General features: G+C 45.4%; 1 protein-coding gene across 1 annotated transcript in view; it reads left to right on the plus strand.

Annotated features, from left to right (window-relative positions):
* The first annotated feature begins 246 nt into the window (after window positions 1–246).
* TFAP2D (transcription factor AP-2 delta) overlaps window positions 247–14,323 on the plus strand; it is a 55,640-nt gene continuing 41,563 nt past the window's right edge. Inside the window, exons 1-2 of the mRNA XM_001502872.5 lie at window positions 247–872; window positions 4,390–4,450. Coding sequence (XP_001502922.3) covers window positions 324–872; window positions 4,390–4,450 — 610 coding nt within the window. The 5' untranslated portion in view covers window positions 247–323. The remainder of the gene's footprint in view (window positions 873–4,389; window positions 4,451–14,323) is intronic.

Raw genomic sequence — 14,323 nt, forward strand, 5'->3', positions numbered from 1 at the left:
CTCTCTCCTGCTCCCCGCGGCCCCGGAGTCAGACGCAAACCTGGCTCCCAACTCCCAGCTTCTTGCGCAAGTTGGGCAGGGGCTGTGTGTGTGTGTGTGTGTGTGTGTGGTGTCACCCGCACCTATATAGGGTGGGGGATTTTTTTTTCCGCTCTCTTGACTGCGAGGACGAGGCCGCCCACCCCCAGTTCGCCTGCTCGAAGAGGCTTTCTGGCAAAGGCGCCGAGCCCCGGTTGCCGCTCGGCCCGAGCCCTGCGCTCTCGCTCTCCTTGGAGAGCCCGAGAAAGCGCCTGGCTCCGGAAGAGCGGCGCCTTGGTTGCAAAATGACAAACCTCAAGTTTTTCTGCTCTCCCTTTTCCCCCTCTTCCTTCCAGATACGTCACGACGGATCAAACAGCTACCGTTTGATGCAGCTTGGCTGTCTGGAGTCCGTAGCCAATTCCACTGTCGCCTATTCCTCCTCCTCTCCTTTAACTTACTCCACCACCGGCACCGAGTTTGCGTCCCCCTACTTCTCCACTAACCACCAGTACACCCCGCTCCACCACCAGTCCTTCCATTACGAGTTTCAGCACAGCCACCCGGCCGTCACCCCCGACGCCTACTCTCTGAACTCGCTCCACCACTCGCAACAGTACTACCAGCAGATCCACCACGGGGAGCCCACCGACTTTATTAACCTGCACAATGCGCGGGCGCTCAAGTCGTCCTGCCTGGACGAGCAGAGGCGGGAGCTGGGCTGCCTCGATGCCTACCGCCGCCACGACCTGTCCCTCATGAGCCATGGCTCTCAGTATGGAATGCACCCAGATCAAAGACTCCTGCCAGGGCCCAGCCTGGGGCTGGCCGCCGCGGGAGCAGACGACTTGCAGGTAAATAAGCATGCAGCGAATTTGTCTGCGCCCTCCCCTCTTCGCCCTCCCCCTCCCGCTCCGTTAGTGCTCTGAGTGTAAGCCGTCTCCACTCTCTCTCTCTCTCTCTCTCACACACACACACACACACGCATACACACACATACACACACACACACACCACTTATGGAAAGTTATCAAAACAATTAGAGGAGGCGTGTGCCATTCTCTCCCTCTCATTGGATCAAGGCATTTCACCTGGACGCTCGGGAGTCCGGCTAGTTTCGGGCCCCCACTTTCGGTCGGTCTGCACAGACGTCTTTTGTGAATCCACGTTTCTGTCCCTGAGGGGATGGGGTGGGGGAGATCAAGGAAGCTGGGGTTGAGCCAACTGGACTCAGAGTAAGACCCGATAAGTTGATGACCAATCGCACCCTCAGTCTCGGTGCTTTTCTGTATCTCCCCGCGTGTCCCAGGCGTTTGCCCCAGACTGAGCTTGTAGGAAGCTTACTATAAACTGGGGGGCTGCTTTGTTCTCTGGACATTGTTGGGACCCTGAGCTCTGAGAAAAGTTTCACCAAATATAACTAAATTGCTGTGGAAAGAATCGCAAATGGAATCCTCAAAAATTTACCCCAGTGAAAGAATATGCACAATGCACTTTGCCAGTCTGTGGGGTTGATCCTAATTCTCTCCGCCTGAGGAGCGCCCAATCCCGCCGCCCAGGTGGATGATTCACAACTTTATTTTTCCTCTCCAGGCCATTAACTTTTACATAAGATGCAACTCCTTAAAAAGAAGGAAATGAAGAAGTAAAGGGAGAGAGAGAGGGAAAGAAAATAAATAGGAAGGGAGAGAGAAAGGAGAAAAGGAATGGAGAGGAACATGAAAGTGAGAGCTAGAGAAAGAAAGAAAGAGAGAGAGAGAAAGGCAGGCAGGAAGGAAAGATAAAAAACGAAAGAAATTCAGATACTGTGGAGGCCAACATTCAACCAGATCTCTTTCTCCCACTTTCTTTCTTGATGCGTTTTGCATATTCTTTGCAACAATAGAATTTACAATTATGAAAACATATTGTCACAGGCACATTTCAAACAAATAAACCCACAGATGTCCAAAAAAGAACACAGAAGATGGGAATTTGCAGCTTCTTTTGGCTGAAAGTGCAGCTTTACCTGCGAATCCCTACTTTTTCATTCCGCACAAAGCTGGCCACCCTCCCCACGGTCTCCACAACGACAGGGGAGATACTCGCGGAGCACAAGTTGGAGACGTAAGAGATCCCTCGTTGCGCACAGAAAATCTTTCCCCCTCATTTACCTCCGAGCAAGGGATTATTTTAAAATTAAAGTGAAAGCCCTTACAGTCCTAACAAAGAGCCGTAGCCGAGAGATCGGCACACAAGAAAAAAAATTTGGCTCCATAAACCTTGACTTTCTACATTTATATTCACGAAATAATTTTATACGCTCAGGGCATTTTTACATTTTTCACAAGGATCCCCTTATGTCTCAAGAGGAAAAAAAATCTGCCATTCAATGCTTAGCTCAACTAAAACCTATTTACTCCTTTTAATAGCCGCGTCTGCTGCTGATTTTTTTGTATCTGTACAAATTTTTTTTCTGTGCTAGGCACAAAGCCGGGCATTTTTCAAAAGAGGGGATTAGAACATTTGCAAGCACCAGACAAAGAGCGAATCCCGTGCAAAAGAACACCGTAGTTTATCCAATTTTCGACTTAGTGCCATTCAACTGGTCATTTATGCAATGTCATCCGACCAGACAACATGTTTTACTTATGAGGGGGAAAAGTTTGTTAAGTGAAGAGACCAAGATTTGTTTCTTCTAAGAAAATAAACATCTTAACGGTGCGCCAAAGAGTGAGAGGGAAAGAAGTTCACTTCCTTGGAGAGCTTTGAGGCTCTTGACCTTGTACATTTCAGATATTTTGAAACCTTTTTGTCAGCCCATGTCCTTTTTATATTCTTAACCTCCTTTTTCCCGTTTATTACTCGTACTAAGGGAATATTCATACTGAGAGAAACACTCCAAGATACTAGAAGAAATCAAAGAGTATAGTATATGGTATATTCACAGATCCAGACATAACTATATATGTATATATCATTGTATATGATATACATATATATGTATGAAGCAAGTTGTAAATCTGGCAAGTTATTTTCTTCCACTCCTCCTGGATGTAGTTGGCAGAATGAAAAAGAAAGAGAAAAAAAGTCATAGCTACTTTTAAAAAGAGAAATGGGGAGGGGATGTGTGGGAGAAACCCGTCTCTCTCCTTTTATTTCTCCCTTTTTAAAACATTCATCAGCATATGCCTCATTTCAAATGCAACAAATGTAAATATACTTTTCCCTGCACAGAATTTTAAGTGAAAGTCCAATGGTTTGGAGGGCGGTCTAAGTCTGCCTAACAGATGCAAACAGTCTTGTGGCTTCAGTTCCATCTTTGAGTCCCCTAAAAAGATTTGCTATGGCCAACAAAGGAAACTGTCACACCTTTTCCCATCACCGCTTTAATTTATGCTCAGTCTCCAAGTTTTTTTTTTCATATTGATTTGATAATCACTTTAAGGCAGAACATTTAAAATAAGAAAGAGCGCGTGAGTAGGTTGAAAAGGGGGGTCTTGCAGGCCTGCCTCAATATGGTGAAAATGGGGAAGCGAAAGGGAGCCAGGGCTGTAAAGGTTGTTTTGTAAAGTGGGTTTTTATTATGCACCGACTCTCTCCGCATTTACTTAACTCTTCACGGGCTGTTGGGTAGGTTAACACCCTTCAAGGCCTCTTTCATGTCCAATACCTCGTTTGTTTGTAAAGGAAAATGAGCCTTTAACACATTTCGACTCAGGGGAAAAAAAAGACAGAGAGAGAGAAATTTTTATTTTTCTTAATCAAAACTCAGCAACTCTTTCCTCTTTGCTAGTTCAAATGATCCCTCAATCCATTAGGTGCCTGAAGATCTACCATGAGAGAACCTGAAGGTGTTTCCTCTATAAGACACATTTTGGGTAGCATTATAGGATGCTCCTACATCTGGGGTAGAGCAGAGCCCTCATAAGATGTCTTGAATTCTGCACTTGAAATGGCTCCTCCATCCGAGCTCCAAAGAAACCTACAGCGCCAGACCTGACACTTTTGGTGTAATTTGCTCCACGCAGAAAGTGCCATGGAAATTGTCTGTATATATCCTATGTGCCTTGATGGGACTCAAAGGGCTTCTCATTCTCTTATGCCAAGATGAAAGGTACTCAGGCACTTTGAAGTGCAATATTGTATGGTGCTGTAAAATGCATACCTTAAGATTTATACAACTTTTAGATTGTAGGTTTTCTGGCAATTTTTTTCCTTAAAATCATGTGTGGTGCCAAACTTGCTCCAGCTCAATGTTGCTTTTAAATGTCTACTATGGGATTATGGGGATATGGGGCTCAGGGATGGGGCAGATTGAAAGACTTAACTCATGTTGTCGTACCTATTAACATCTATTTGAGTGATTTTATTTCTTTTTCTTTTATTAAGGGCTCCGTGGAAGCTCAGTGTGGGCTTGTTCTCAATGGCCAAGGTGGAGTGATAAGAAGAGGTAAGTAACAACATGTTAAAACTAAACATTCTTCTCTCATGTGTTACTTTGTTTTGAAGATCTGGTGGTGCTTTTAAACATCAGATCCCTTGTCTGACGACTAAGAAAATAATTACCCTTGGTCGATTACTCCTATCCCACACAGACATACCCACATTAAAAAGTTTCCCTTTCTCCACCGAGGCTTGATCACAGACTGTGCCCAAAAGACCTGTGATAGAAGAGATTTGCTGTTCATCATGGAACAGTGACAGAATCAAAGTTAGAGGCAAAAAAAAAAAAAGAAAGAAAGAAAGAAAAGAAAGAAAGAAATTTTTCTCACATCCCCTCCCCCATCAGCACATCCTCGAGCAGAATTTCTGGTCTCTTTTAGCCCTAAATGTGCCAGCCACAGCCTGGGTGTTTGAGGTGATGGTGTTAGCTTGAGGCTTTGAAGGAGTCTGTGAAAGGCTACATTCGTTGATGCTTCAGGGAAAGCTAATGAAACACCAATATTGTAGCTGCCCTTATTTTTTTAAGTGTCCAGAACATTTCTTTCTTTAAGGGAGGGTGGGAGGAGGAGGTGGTGTTAACTGTACCGGATAAAGCTTTCTTGTTCCCATCTGTTGAGGAAAACATCTGAATCCAGAGTTACCCATGGAACTGGAAGGTGGGGGGAAGGAAAGAGTTGAGAGCTGTTGATTTCAGCTCAGACACTGAAGGGGGCTGCATCTCAGATGTTCTATTCTGACAAAAGGTTTTGAACTACGACATTTTAAGGGCCTCAAGGCAGTGCAGATTTTGCTGGCTTCCCCACTTAACTGTACCCAGAGCCTCTGAAGCTTATTTTCCTAGCAAGCTGAGTAACCCAAGGAACACACAAGGCAAGGGGGACCAGCTGTTATCCCAACTTCATACGAATTAATAAGATATGGCCTATTCACCAGGACTAATTCCAGCTCCAGGGCCTCAGTCATCTTTAGTAACTGAACCACTAAATACTGGGTCATTTCTGATGGCACCAAATAAATGTCCTTCCATAACTTTCAAAGCTTGTTGAAAGATTCCAGTGATTTTCCCAAAAAAGAAATGCATTGATAGAAAACGGTGTATTCTTTCATGTTTAAACTACAAATTTTGCAACCCGAAGTCCAAAGTGAAACTCCATTAAAAGAAGGAAAGAAAACAGAGTGCTTTCGGAACGGACTATTGTCATAGTGGAGACTTGGAACTTCCATTAAATGTCAAATAGCTTTCCACCTCTGTTGTTTCACTCCACGGAGATTTGAAACTTTTTTTTTTTTTTTAACTACTTGTGTTGCTTTTAAAAGAGCAATATTACACTTGTCAGGCCAATAATACTCAGCCATATTGAAATGGCATGAAATAGGCCCAAGGCTAGTGAAAACTGAAATAAAGTATACATACTGTTGTGGGGAGGGGTTTCATACACAGTGAAAGAGGGGCCGGGTCAGATGCGCTGATCTGGGTCTGTTGGGGTGGTCACGCGAGAGGTGAGGCCGAGCACTCAGGGTGCACGCAGACGTCGGTGGTGCTGAAGGACAGCGCCACTAATTAGCGCCCGAAGCCGGCTCCTCCCAGAGCCCGGCTCGCGCTACTGCGGTCTTTACGTTCAGTTCCGCGCTCGCTCCAAGATCACCTTCTCAAACGCTGGAAACTGCATTAGATCGTACAATAGCTGACAGAGGGTGGGAATTATTCGAGGCCGAGGGCGGGAGCTGGAAGGAAGGCGGCTGTGTAATGAGTCGAATTTTCGGAGAGAGATTTAAGAGACACCTCCTCACCATCCTCCCAAGAAAGGCCAACGCTCTTGGGTAACTACTAGATGAGAACTGCGGTCCTATCCTATCAGAGCCACAGAAATGGTCCTCCTTAGGCAATGTTTTATTGTTCTTGTAGAATTCGGTGCCACTTCGTTTCATCTAAAAATCAGCGCCAAATCTATTGTAAACCAAATATTGATCTTTTAGGAGAATAACATGGCTCCAAAGAGAAAGGAAAGGTAATTTAGGGTTTATGTCTGTATTGTGTGACTAAACCCTACTCCTCCCCCCACCCCCCGCAAAGGAATTTAGAATTTAGCTGCTGAGTTTATTCTATTGCCACGTGTCTTAGAGAAAGGCCAATTAACTTGGTTGAGCCGGGAGCCCAGGGTGTGTGTCTGTGTGTGTCTGTTTACTCTAAAACGGTACATGTTTATGACAATTTACAAATGGGTAGCAAAAGTCTTGCATTAAAAGGTAGTGTATATCCTGCGGGAGTCGCCCAGCCGCTCATCTCAGGACTCCCCGTTTTTGAAGAAACGCTAAGGAAACCTCTTTTCTCGATTGTTACTACGGTAGTGCACAGGATTCCTAATATCAGTAGCTCATGTCACCGTTGTTCATCAAAAATCGGGAGGACATTAACTCTAGCGCTCTGCCATATCGCCATATTAGGTGCGAATGTCTGTTTCTCTTCTAATCCATGCCTTACAGTTGACTTTCCACATGAAACATCATTTCTTGAAAAGCACAACTTTTTGCCATTTTCCTTCTCCTGCTAAGCTCTTACATCTCTAATGATTTCCAGAATTTACTGTGGGAGGGAAAAAATAGATTGCACTTCCAGAGACCCCTGAATGCTCTTCTGGAAGACAGATCACTAAGTGCCCCGAATTCAACCGGGAGAGGCTGTCTTGGTTCGCAGTGGTGTGTGTGTGTGGGCGGGGGCGGGGAGGGGAGTCTCAGTTCTTTAAATTTGGCCACTGCTGTTGGCAAAGAACAAAATACCACCTCCCTGACTCACTTTGGTAAGAGGCAGTTATACTGTTTTTGCCTATAATGAAGGCCGTACGGTAGCCAAAGAAAGCGCGGAAGAGGGGCAGCGGCGAGGTAATTACCACCTAGATAAAATATTTGCCACCGCCTCCAAGGTGCAGCTCCCTGCGCGCTCACTCTCGGTTAATGGTGTGCGCGATTTTGCCCGCAGCTCCGCCACTCCAACCATCAGAACCAATAATCTTTACTTTACCCTGTGCTCGGGTATCGATAGCTTCTCTCGCCTCCGGCGTCGGCTTTGATATGTTAATATTTCTGAGTAACAAATTCTGCAGAGATCATATTAATGTTGTACGTACAGAGTGGAGCTTTGCCTTCGTTGAATATTCAGATACTGGGTTTCAAAAGGCGTCTCTTGAAGAAATGAGGCTTCTATTTACAGGAGTCGTCTGTGTTTTTAATCATTAAAAAAGAAAGGAAAACCCACTCTTCTTTTCCCCATGAATCTTCTGAGGCTCCCTCATGGCCCCCTCCCCTTTGTCAGGCGCTGGTCCCTTTCATTTCTAGCTCTGAGAATTCAATAGTGGGAGAACGATGTCGATGACGACGACGACGATGATGATGAAGCTAATAACGAGCGGATCCGGATTGGAATCGCAGGGGTAGGGGTTCAATAGGGTAGGGGGCTGTGGCTTTCAGAAGAGGATGAAGGTGAGATGAGAAGACCCAGCTTTTCCATATTTGGGTGGAAAGTGACATTTTGGCCCTGGTCTTTTTTGTAAAATCGGGATGGCAAACTGAAAAAAAAAAAAAGGAAGAAAGAAAAAAATGAAAAAAGTGAAGAGGGGAAGCGCCCTTGTTTCGCTTTGTGATCACTCTGCCTTGCAGCCCCAGGCTAATTTCACAAGCTTAAATACCGCCATAGCCTCTGGGCCACGCGGAGAGGGAGCGGACCCGGCCACGGGCTGGCAGGAGCGCTTTCTGGATTGCCCGTGGCTACACAAAATACAAACTACTTTGAATCAAAACATTTTTGGGGAATTAATATGATCTGAACTCTGCACGTTTTAAGAGAGCTGTAGTTTGTCAGATCGCTTAAAGGTGACTGGCACGCCAAGGCGGAGGCATTTACGCTGCGGTACAAACATTGTCAGATCTGATTTAATTTCACAAAAAAAAAAAAAAAAAACTTCCGTGAAAGGGAGCTTTAGCATCAATCGCCCATTCTGCCAATAACAGGGTGGATGGACCTGATCGCTCTTCCTTTCTGCAGCCCTCACGGCTGCCCACAGGCTGCTTGGGCAGGTGGATGAGCTTTTCTCTGCTGCTTCAGGTTGCGAGAAGGCCCTGAGGCTTTGGAACTCGGGGTAGAGAGAGCCTTTGGCTCCTTCAGCAGCTCCTGGGAGGAGTAAGATTGGAGGCGGGTGGGAAGCCTTGTTCCTCTTCTTTTGTCAGAGCCCCAGGAACCATCTCTTCACTCGAATCGTCAAAACTCATCTCTATGGCATTGTGAAACTAGAGCCAGAAATATACCTGGAGCCTTGCCTGCCTCGTTAGTCCCCAAATACAGATGCTGCAGATTCGGAATTCAACCTCCTTTATCTGAATCAAAATTCATATACCAAAGGATGTGGAGGCATGGTTTGTTGGAAATCTTTTGCGGGGGAGGGGGAGCTGCTTTTCTTTATTGCTTTGAAAATCACCAAAAGCCAAAGCGCTCTCTGCATTGGGAAATGGGAATTAATCCACACACACACACACACCATTTCACACCCACCGCCACATTAAACCAGTACGTGTCCCGGTGCAGACCTCCCTTTCTTTTGTTCTGCCTGGAATCTCCACCGGAAGGAGCGCATTCAGTCAGACCTGGTAATCCGGTTATACCTGCAATCGTATATCCTTCCCCTAAACAGCGCAATTCGCTGCTGATACGTCATCTGAGGCCTATTTGAATGCAATTAAGCCCGTATCCCTTTGCTGTTTAATTACAATTACTATCTGCTGCCTTGGGGGTAGGGGATTACAAGGGAGGATTGAGATTGAGAAGGGAGAGGGTAGAGAGGAAGCGGTCGAGAATGATCCTGCCCCACCCGGATTAGACGCGTACCTCGCAGAAATGCACCCGCAGAAAAACAGGGACAGGAAACTCCTGTAATCGCTTACACATTTTTAATGTGTCAGGAAAAAAAAAACAAAAAAAAAAACGAGCTATCACTGGAGATGAAGAACGGGAGAAAAAAATCCCTGCCGTTTGTATTTCTTTCATTTGAATTGTAAACATCTGTTTGGCTGTAAGGCGAACAGAACATTTATTTTGCTCTCAAGATTTGGTCTAATTATGTCAACACCGAAGCGGCGGCGAGTGGGGCGGCACTGAGGCTTTGAGAGGCTGCGCGCTCCGGTCCCGCGCCCGGAGGCCGCCGGGAAGAATTGATCGCACCTGGAGAGCGCGCAGGGCCTCTAGCCATCGCTCGCTCTCTTCTTAGAGTAGGGGGCACCCAAATGGGGCGCGTGGCTTAGAGGCAGATTTGGGGGCGCCAGGGGAGCCTCAGTTCCTTGGAGACAACTGCGGCTGTTTCCTCTGCCCTAATTGCCTGGGATGAGAAGAGGAAAAGCGCGCCCAGGCATCGGCTTTCCCATCTGGTAGTGGCGCAAAAGGTGGATGGGGGTCTTGTCGCGCTGCCTAGCTCGCACCTCGCGACTTAGTGGTTGCTCAACACAACGGTGGGGTTTGTGGCCTTTACTCAGGATGCTGAGCATGGGTGCGTTCATTTCCCGTTGCATCTCCTCGCAAGTTGGGAAATGAGTAGAGCAGGTATGAACATCTCCATTTTTCAGACGGACAGACTAGTTACTCACCTAAGGTCGCTTGGGTCGCTAGTCGGCCAACCTCTGCTTGTAGCCCAGTGATCGTTCCGCTCCTCCAGACCTGTCTTCAGACAACCACACCAAGAAAGGGACGGTCCCAACCTGATCTGCTTCTGGCTGCATGGGGTCTAACAAGGTCTGGCAGCAGGAGGATCGGCATCTATGTATTGTGCCTGGTTTTGTCCCACACACTCTAAGTCTTTGGCTGACTTTTTCCTGTCACTATGGCAAAGTTATCCCTTTTCTGATAGCCATGTCCTAGACAAGTGACCTTGAGTAGATTAGTGCCTGATTTCTTATGCTGTTACTATAGCTACCTACCTGAGTTTGCTACATCACTGGAAATAGGAAGCCCTATCTCCAAATTTCAATTTTAAAAATAGTGACCTCCCTGGAAGTATTGCTTCAGTGCACTCCGAATGGAAAAGGGATATACTCTAGAGAAGTTCTGCATGAGTGTCCTGGCTGTGGCACCAAAGTCACCCCTAACCCAAGTGCTGGATGTAGGATGGATGTTGCATAATTTCAATAAGAGCTGACATGCAACACAGGCACCACGAGGAACTTCAACTAGTAACATGGGGATGAGTACTGGTTGACTCTTTCATGACTTTCCTTCCTTGAACTCTCATCGTTGCCATCTGTATTCTGGATCCCTGTAAAGACACCCCACCTCCTCGGAATCTTCATTCCAAATACAGTACTCTGGTTATGTTGACCTATTACTCTTTTCTTCCTCCCTAAAAAATAAACCACTGTGAAGAAAGATATCAGCTTCCCCATGCTGCTGTAAACTCTACAAGTTGCCAAATCTTTAGCCAGGACGAGAGAGTTCCCCAAGGCTGCAGCAATGCCAAGTATCAAAGCAACAGAAATTCCCTTTAAAGATGCTGTGACATAAAAAATAAAAGACTCTTGAGTTGATGGCTAATCCTGAATACAAAATAAATCCTCCAGGCAATTTGTGTGTGCATAAAGCATACTCTTAATATGCAGCCTGTGTACTTTACCTAATAAATGCTTATTTGAGCATAAGCCAGAAGCCCAACCTGGATGCAGGAGAGAAAGACCAGGGGCACAGGGAGTTAGCACTTGGCTAGGCAGCAGACCCAGTGATTTCCTGGGAGCAGCTGATTTTCAGCACATGGGGTTCACTTTGCCAAAAGGAGGTGGTTTTCCAATTGGAGAAAGCCTGATTTTACTCCTTTTATAAAAATTATAATCTTCTGCATCCCCCTAAATTAGGTTTCTACCCACTACAGATTAGTAAACACAGGAGAGGTCTAAAATCCTGTCCTTTCCCTCAGGAGCTAGGAAAACAACACATAACAAACACTCTTCTCTCACTCATGATAATCTTGAGATCCCTTGGGTGAGATTCCTTGTGTCCTTGTTTGTGTACTAGCTAGTGTGCAGGAGAAGGGGGTTTATGTAAGAATATAAATTTGCTTATGATTCATAGTGACGGTGGGTGGAGGCCCATTTTCAGGAGAGGGCTGTGTGAATTTTGAATATAGATGTTATGATTTCTTTTCTTAATATTCTTTCTTCAGATGACCTCACAATGACCTAAATCCTGACGTTATCAGCGTCATATGACACTAAATATGACACTAAAACCCAGATTCATTGATATATAGCTTACTTTCCTATTCATCTCAACTTTTGAGAAATCACTTGAGTTTATTTTTTAAAAGTATTTTGTGTCTATAGGTATAAAATGAGACGATCAACAAAAGTACAACAGTAGTTTTGAGCCCAGAAATCTGGAAAAACTAATATTATCATTATTATTAGTTTTAAAATTCTCTCTGAGAATGCGAGTGGGGAAGCACAAGTGAATTTGTGTTTCCAGCTCCTGAGGCAGCGTTTGCATGGTTTCCATTATGTTGGCCACAAGTTTCATGCCAAGAAAAGGATTTCAGTTTGACAATTGAGATTATGACCTCTCAGGTTTCAGACTGAAGACAAGTTTCCAGGCACTAGCGCTGGGGATTTGGCCAAGTGTACAGGACCAGTCTTCTAGCCTGGAGAGGGCTGGGTACTCTGAGGTTCTCAACGTCTTCTCTTCTGCTTTGTGAGGAGCATTTGGGGGTGATCACCAGCCTCAGAATGCTTAGGGAGAAAGACCTTTTTCCCAGCACTTTCAGGAGAAACTTGGATGACCGTAAGACAACCTGGAGGGATTCCAGAAAATACAGGTGTAGAAACACTTTAAGAGTGGGACACAGTTAGCCTGTTCTCTCCACCGAGGTCCAGGACTCCTTTGCCTTTTTGTGTGTATGTGTGTGTGAGAGGAAGATTCACCCTGAGCTAACATCCATTGCCAATCCTCCTCTTTCTTTTGCTTGAGGAAGATTAGCCCTGAGCTAACATCTGTGCCAGTCTTCCTCTGCTTTATATGTGGGTCGCTGCCACAGTATGGCTGGATGAGTGGAGTAGGTCTGCACCTGGGATCCCAACCTGTGAACCCTGGGCTACCGAAGAAGATCATGTGGAAATTTCACCACTCAGCCACCTTGCTGGCATGTTCTCCTTGGCCTTGTTAAACATCCTCTCAGGTTCCTTAGCCACAGTGCCCAGAGAATACACCTGAGTAGGTGTGCCAAAGACTCCACTGATAGAACATTCCAACTGAACTGCTCAGTAAAGGAAGAGAAGAGCTATGTGGGAGGCCAGTGGTGAGTCCAAGACCAGTATTCCTCAAACTTTAATGCACACATGAGCCACCAGAGGGTCTTGTTAAAATGCAGATTCTGGGGCCCAGCCCTGTGGCCAAGTGGTTAAAGTTCCACGTGCTCTGCATGGGCAGCCCAAGTTCGTGGGTTTGGATTCTGGGTTCACACCTACTCCATTCACTAGCCATGCTGTGGAGGTGTCCCACATATGAAATAGGGGAAGATTGGCACAGATGTTAGCTCAGGGCTGGTCTTTCTCAAGTGGAGAAAAAAAAAGAGGATTGGCAACAGATGTTAGCTCACGGTGACTCTTTCTCAGCAAAAAAAAAAAAAAAAAAAGCAGATTCTGACTCAGAAGGTCTGGGTTAGACCTGAGATTCTGCATTTTTAACAAGCTCCTATGAGATGCCAATCCTTCCAGTTGAGGACCACCATTTGAGTAAAAAGATCTTGGAGAGCACTCTCCTTCCCATTTTTCTTCCTTCACCTACTTGTTTCTCTATTCCCTCATAGAACTTTACCATTTTCTGGAAATGGGTCTTAAGATCATCCATAACTGAAGAAATCAAATGTATGCTCAGAAAAGCAAGCTTTGAATTTGAACTTACCAGTGAATCTTAAAAGCTCTGCCCTCAGATTGATGGCTCAGTGCACAGGAAGGCAGCCTTGATCCTGGGGCTATGACGGCCACCATGTTAGCAGTGTGGACATTGGCTCACGATTTTTGCAGTAAGGGAGGATTGGGCAGCAGGAAACTCTCCCCACCGATGATCACCTTGGGGCTTTAAGTCTACTTCAGCTGCCTGAGGTTAGGGAATGTACTCTGTTGTTCCTGGAGGAGAGCAAAGCTCAAGGAGCTTTCTGGACCTTGGACACAGAAGGCTTCTGCTCCAGAAGCCCCAGCATGGCAAAATTGCTTTGGTGATTTTTCTATTAGCAGTTATCTTTGCCTTGTTCCCTAATAGTAATAATGGTAGTAACAATCACATGAATATTAATGGCCGCTAACATTTAATGTATTGCTGCTATTGTGTTCTAAGGTTTGTGCTGTGTTTGACTGGGTGTGCTGACCCTGAAGGTTGACATGTGGTAGAGTGATTTGACCTATCATCCATCCAAATGGGTTGGAAGTTTCTGGCAATGGGCAAATAGTTTTTAGCGGTACCTGGCGAGTGAGTGACTCTGGTGCCTATAGTTGGTAGGTGGATGAGGGAAAGGAGATGGCAGTTCTCAAACATTTTGGAAAAGAACTTTTAAAACTTTTGTTTATATAGTAAATCATGGATAAAAAAATATCCAACCATTGTGTATATGTGCACACACACACACACCCACATACACACACACAGCCATGCGTAAATAATACCTGCCTTTTGCAGACTTAACAGGTGGAGTTTGGGGTTTTTCATTAATTGAAGTGTTTCTTGGTGTGCGTTATATCAAAATTAACACTGGTGGGCCAGCTGACACTCCAAATGATGCTAATTTTCACCAAAATCAAAATCATACCCTCAGAAACATTTTCTGTATGATATTTGAAAGACAAAGTCTTGAGTATTATTTGA

This window comes from Equus caballus, chromosome 20, assembly GCF_041296265.1.
Source record: "Equus caballus isolate H_3958 breed thoroughbred chromosome 20, TB-T2T, whole genome shotgun sequence".
Classification (NCBI taxonomy): Eukaryota; Metazoa; Chordata; class Mammalia; order Perissodactyla; family Equidae; genus Equus; species Equus caballus.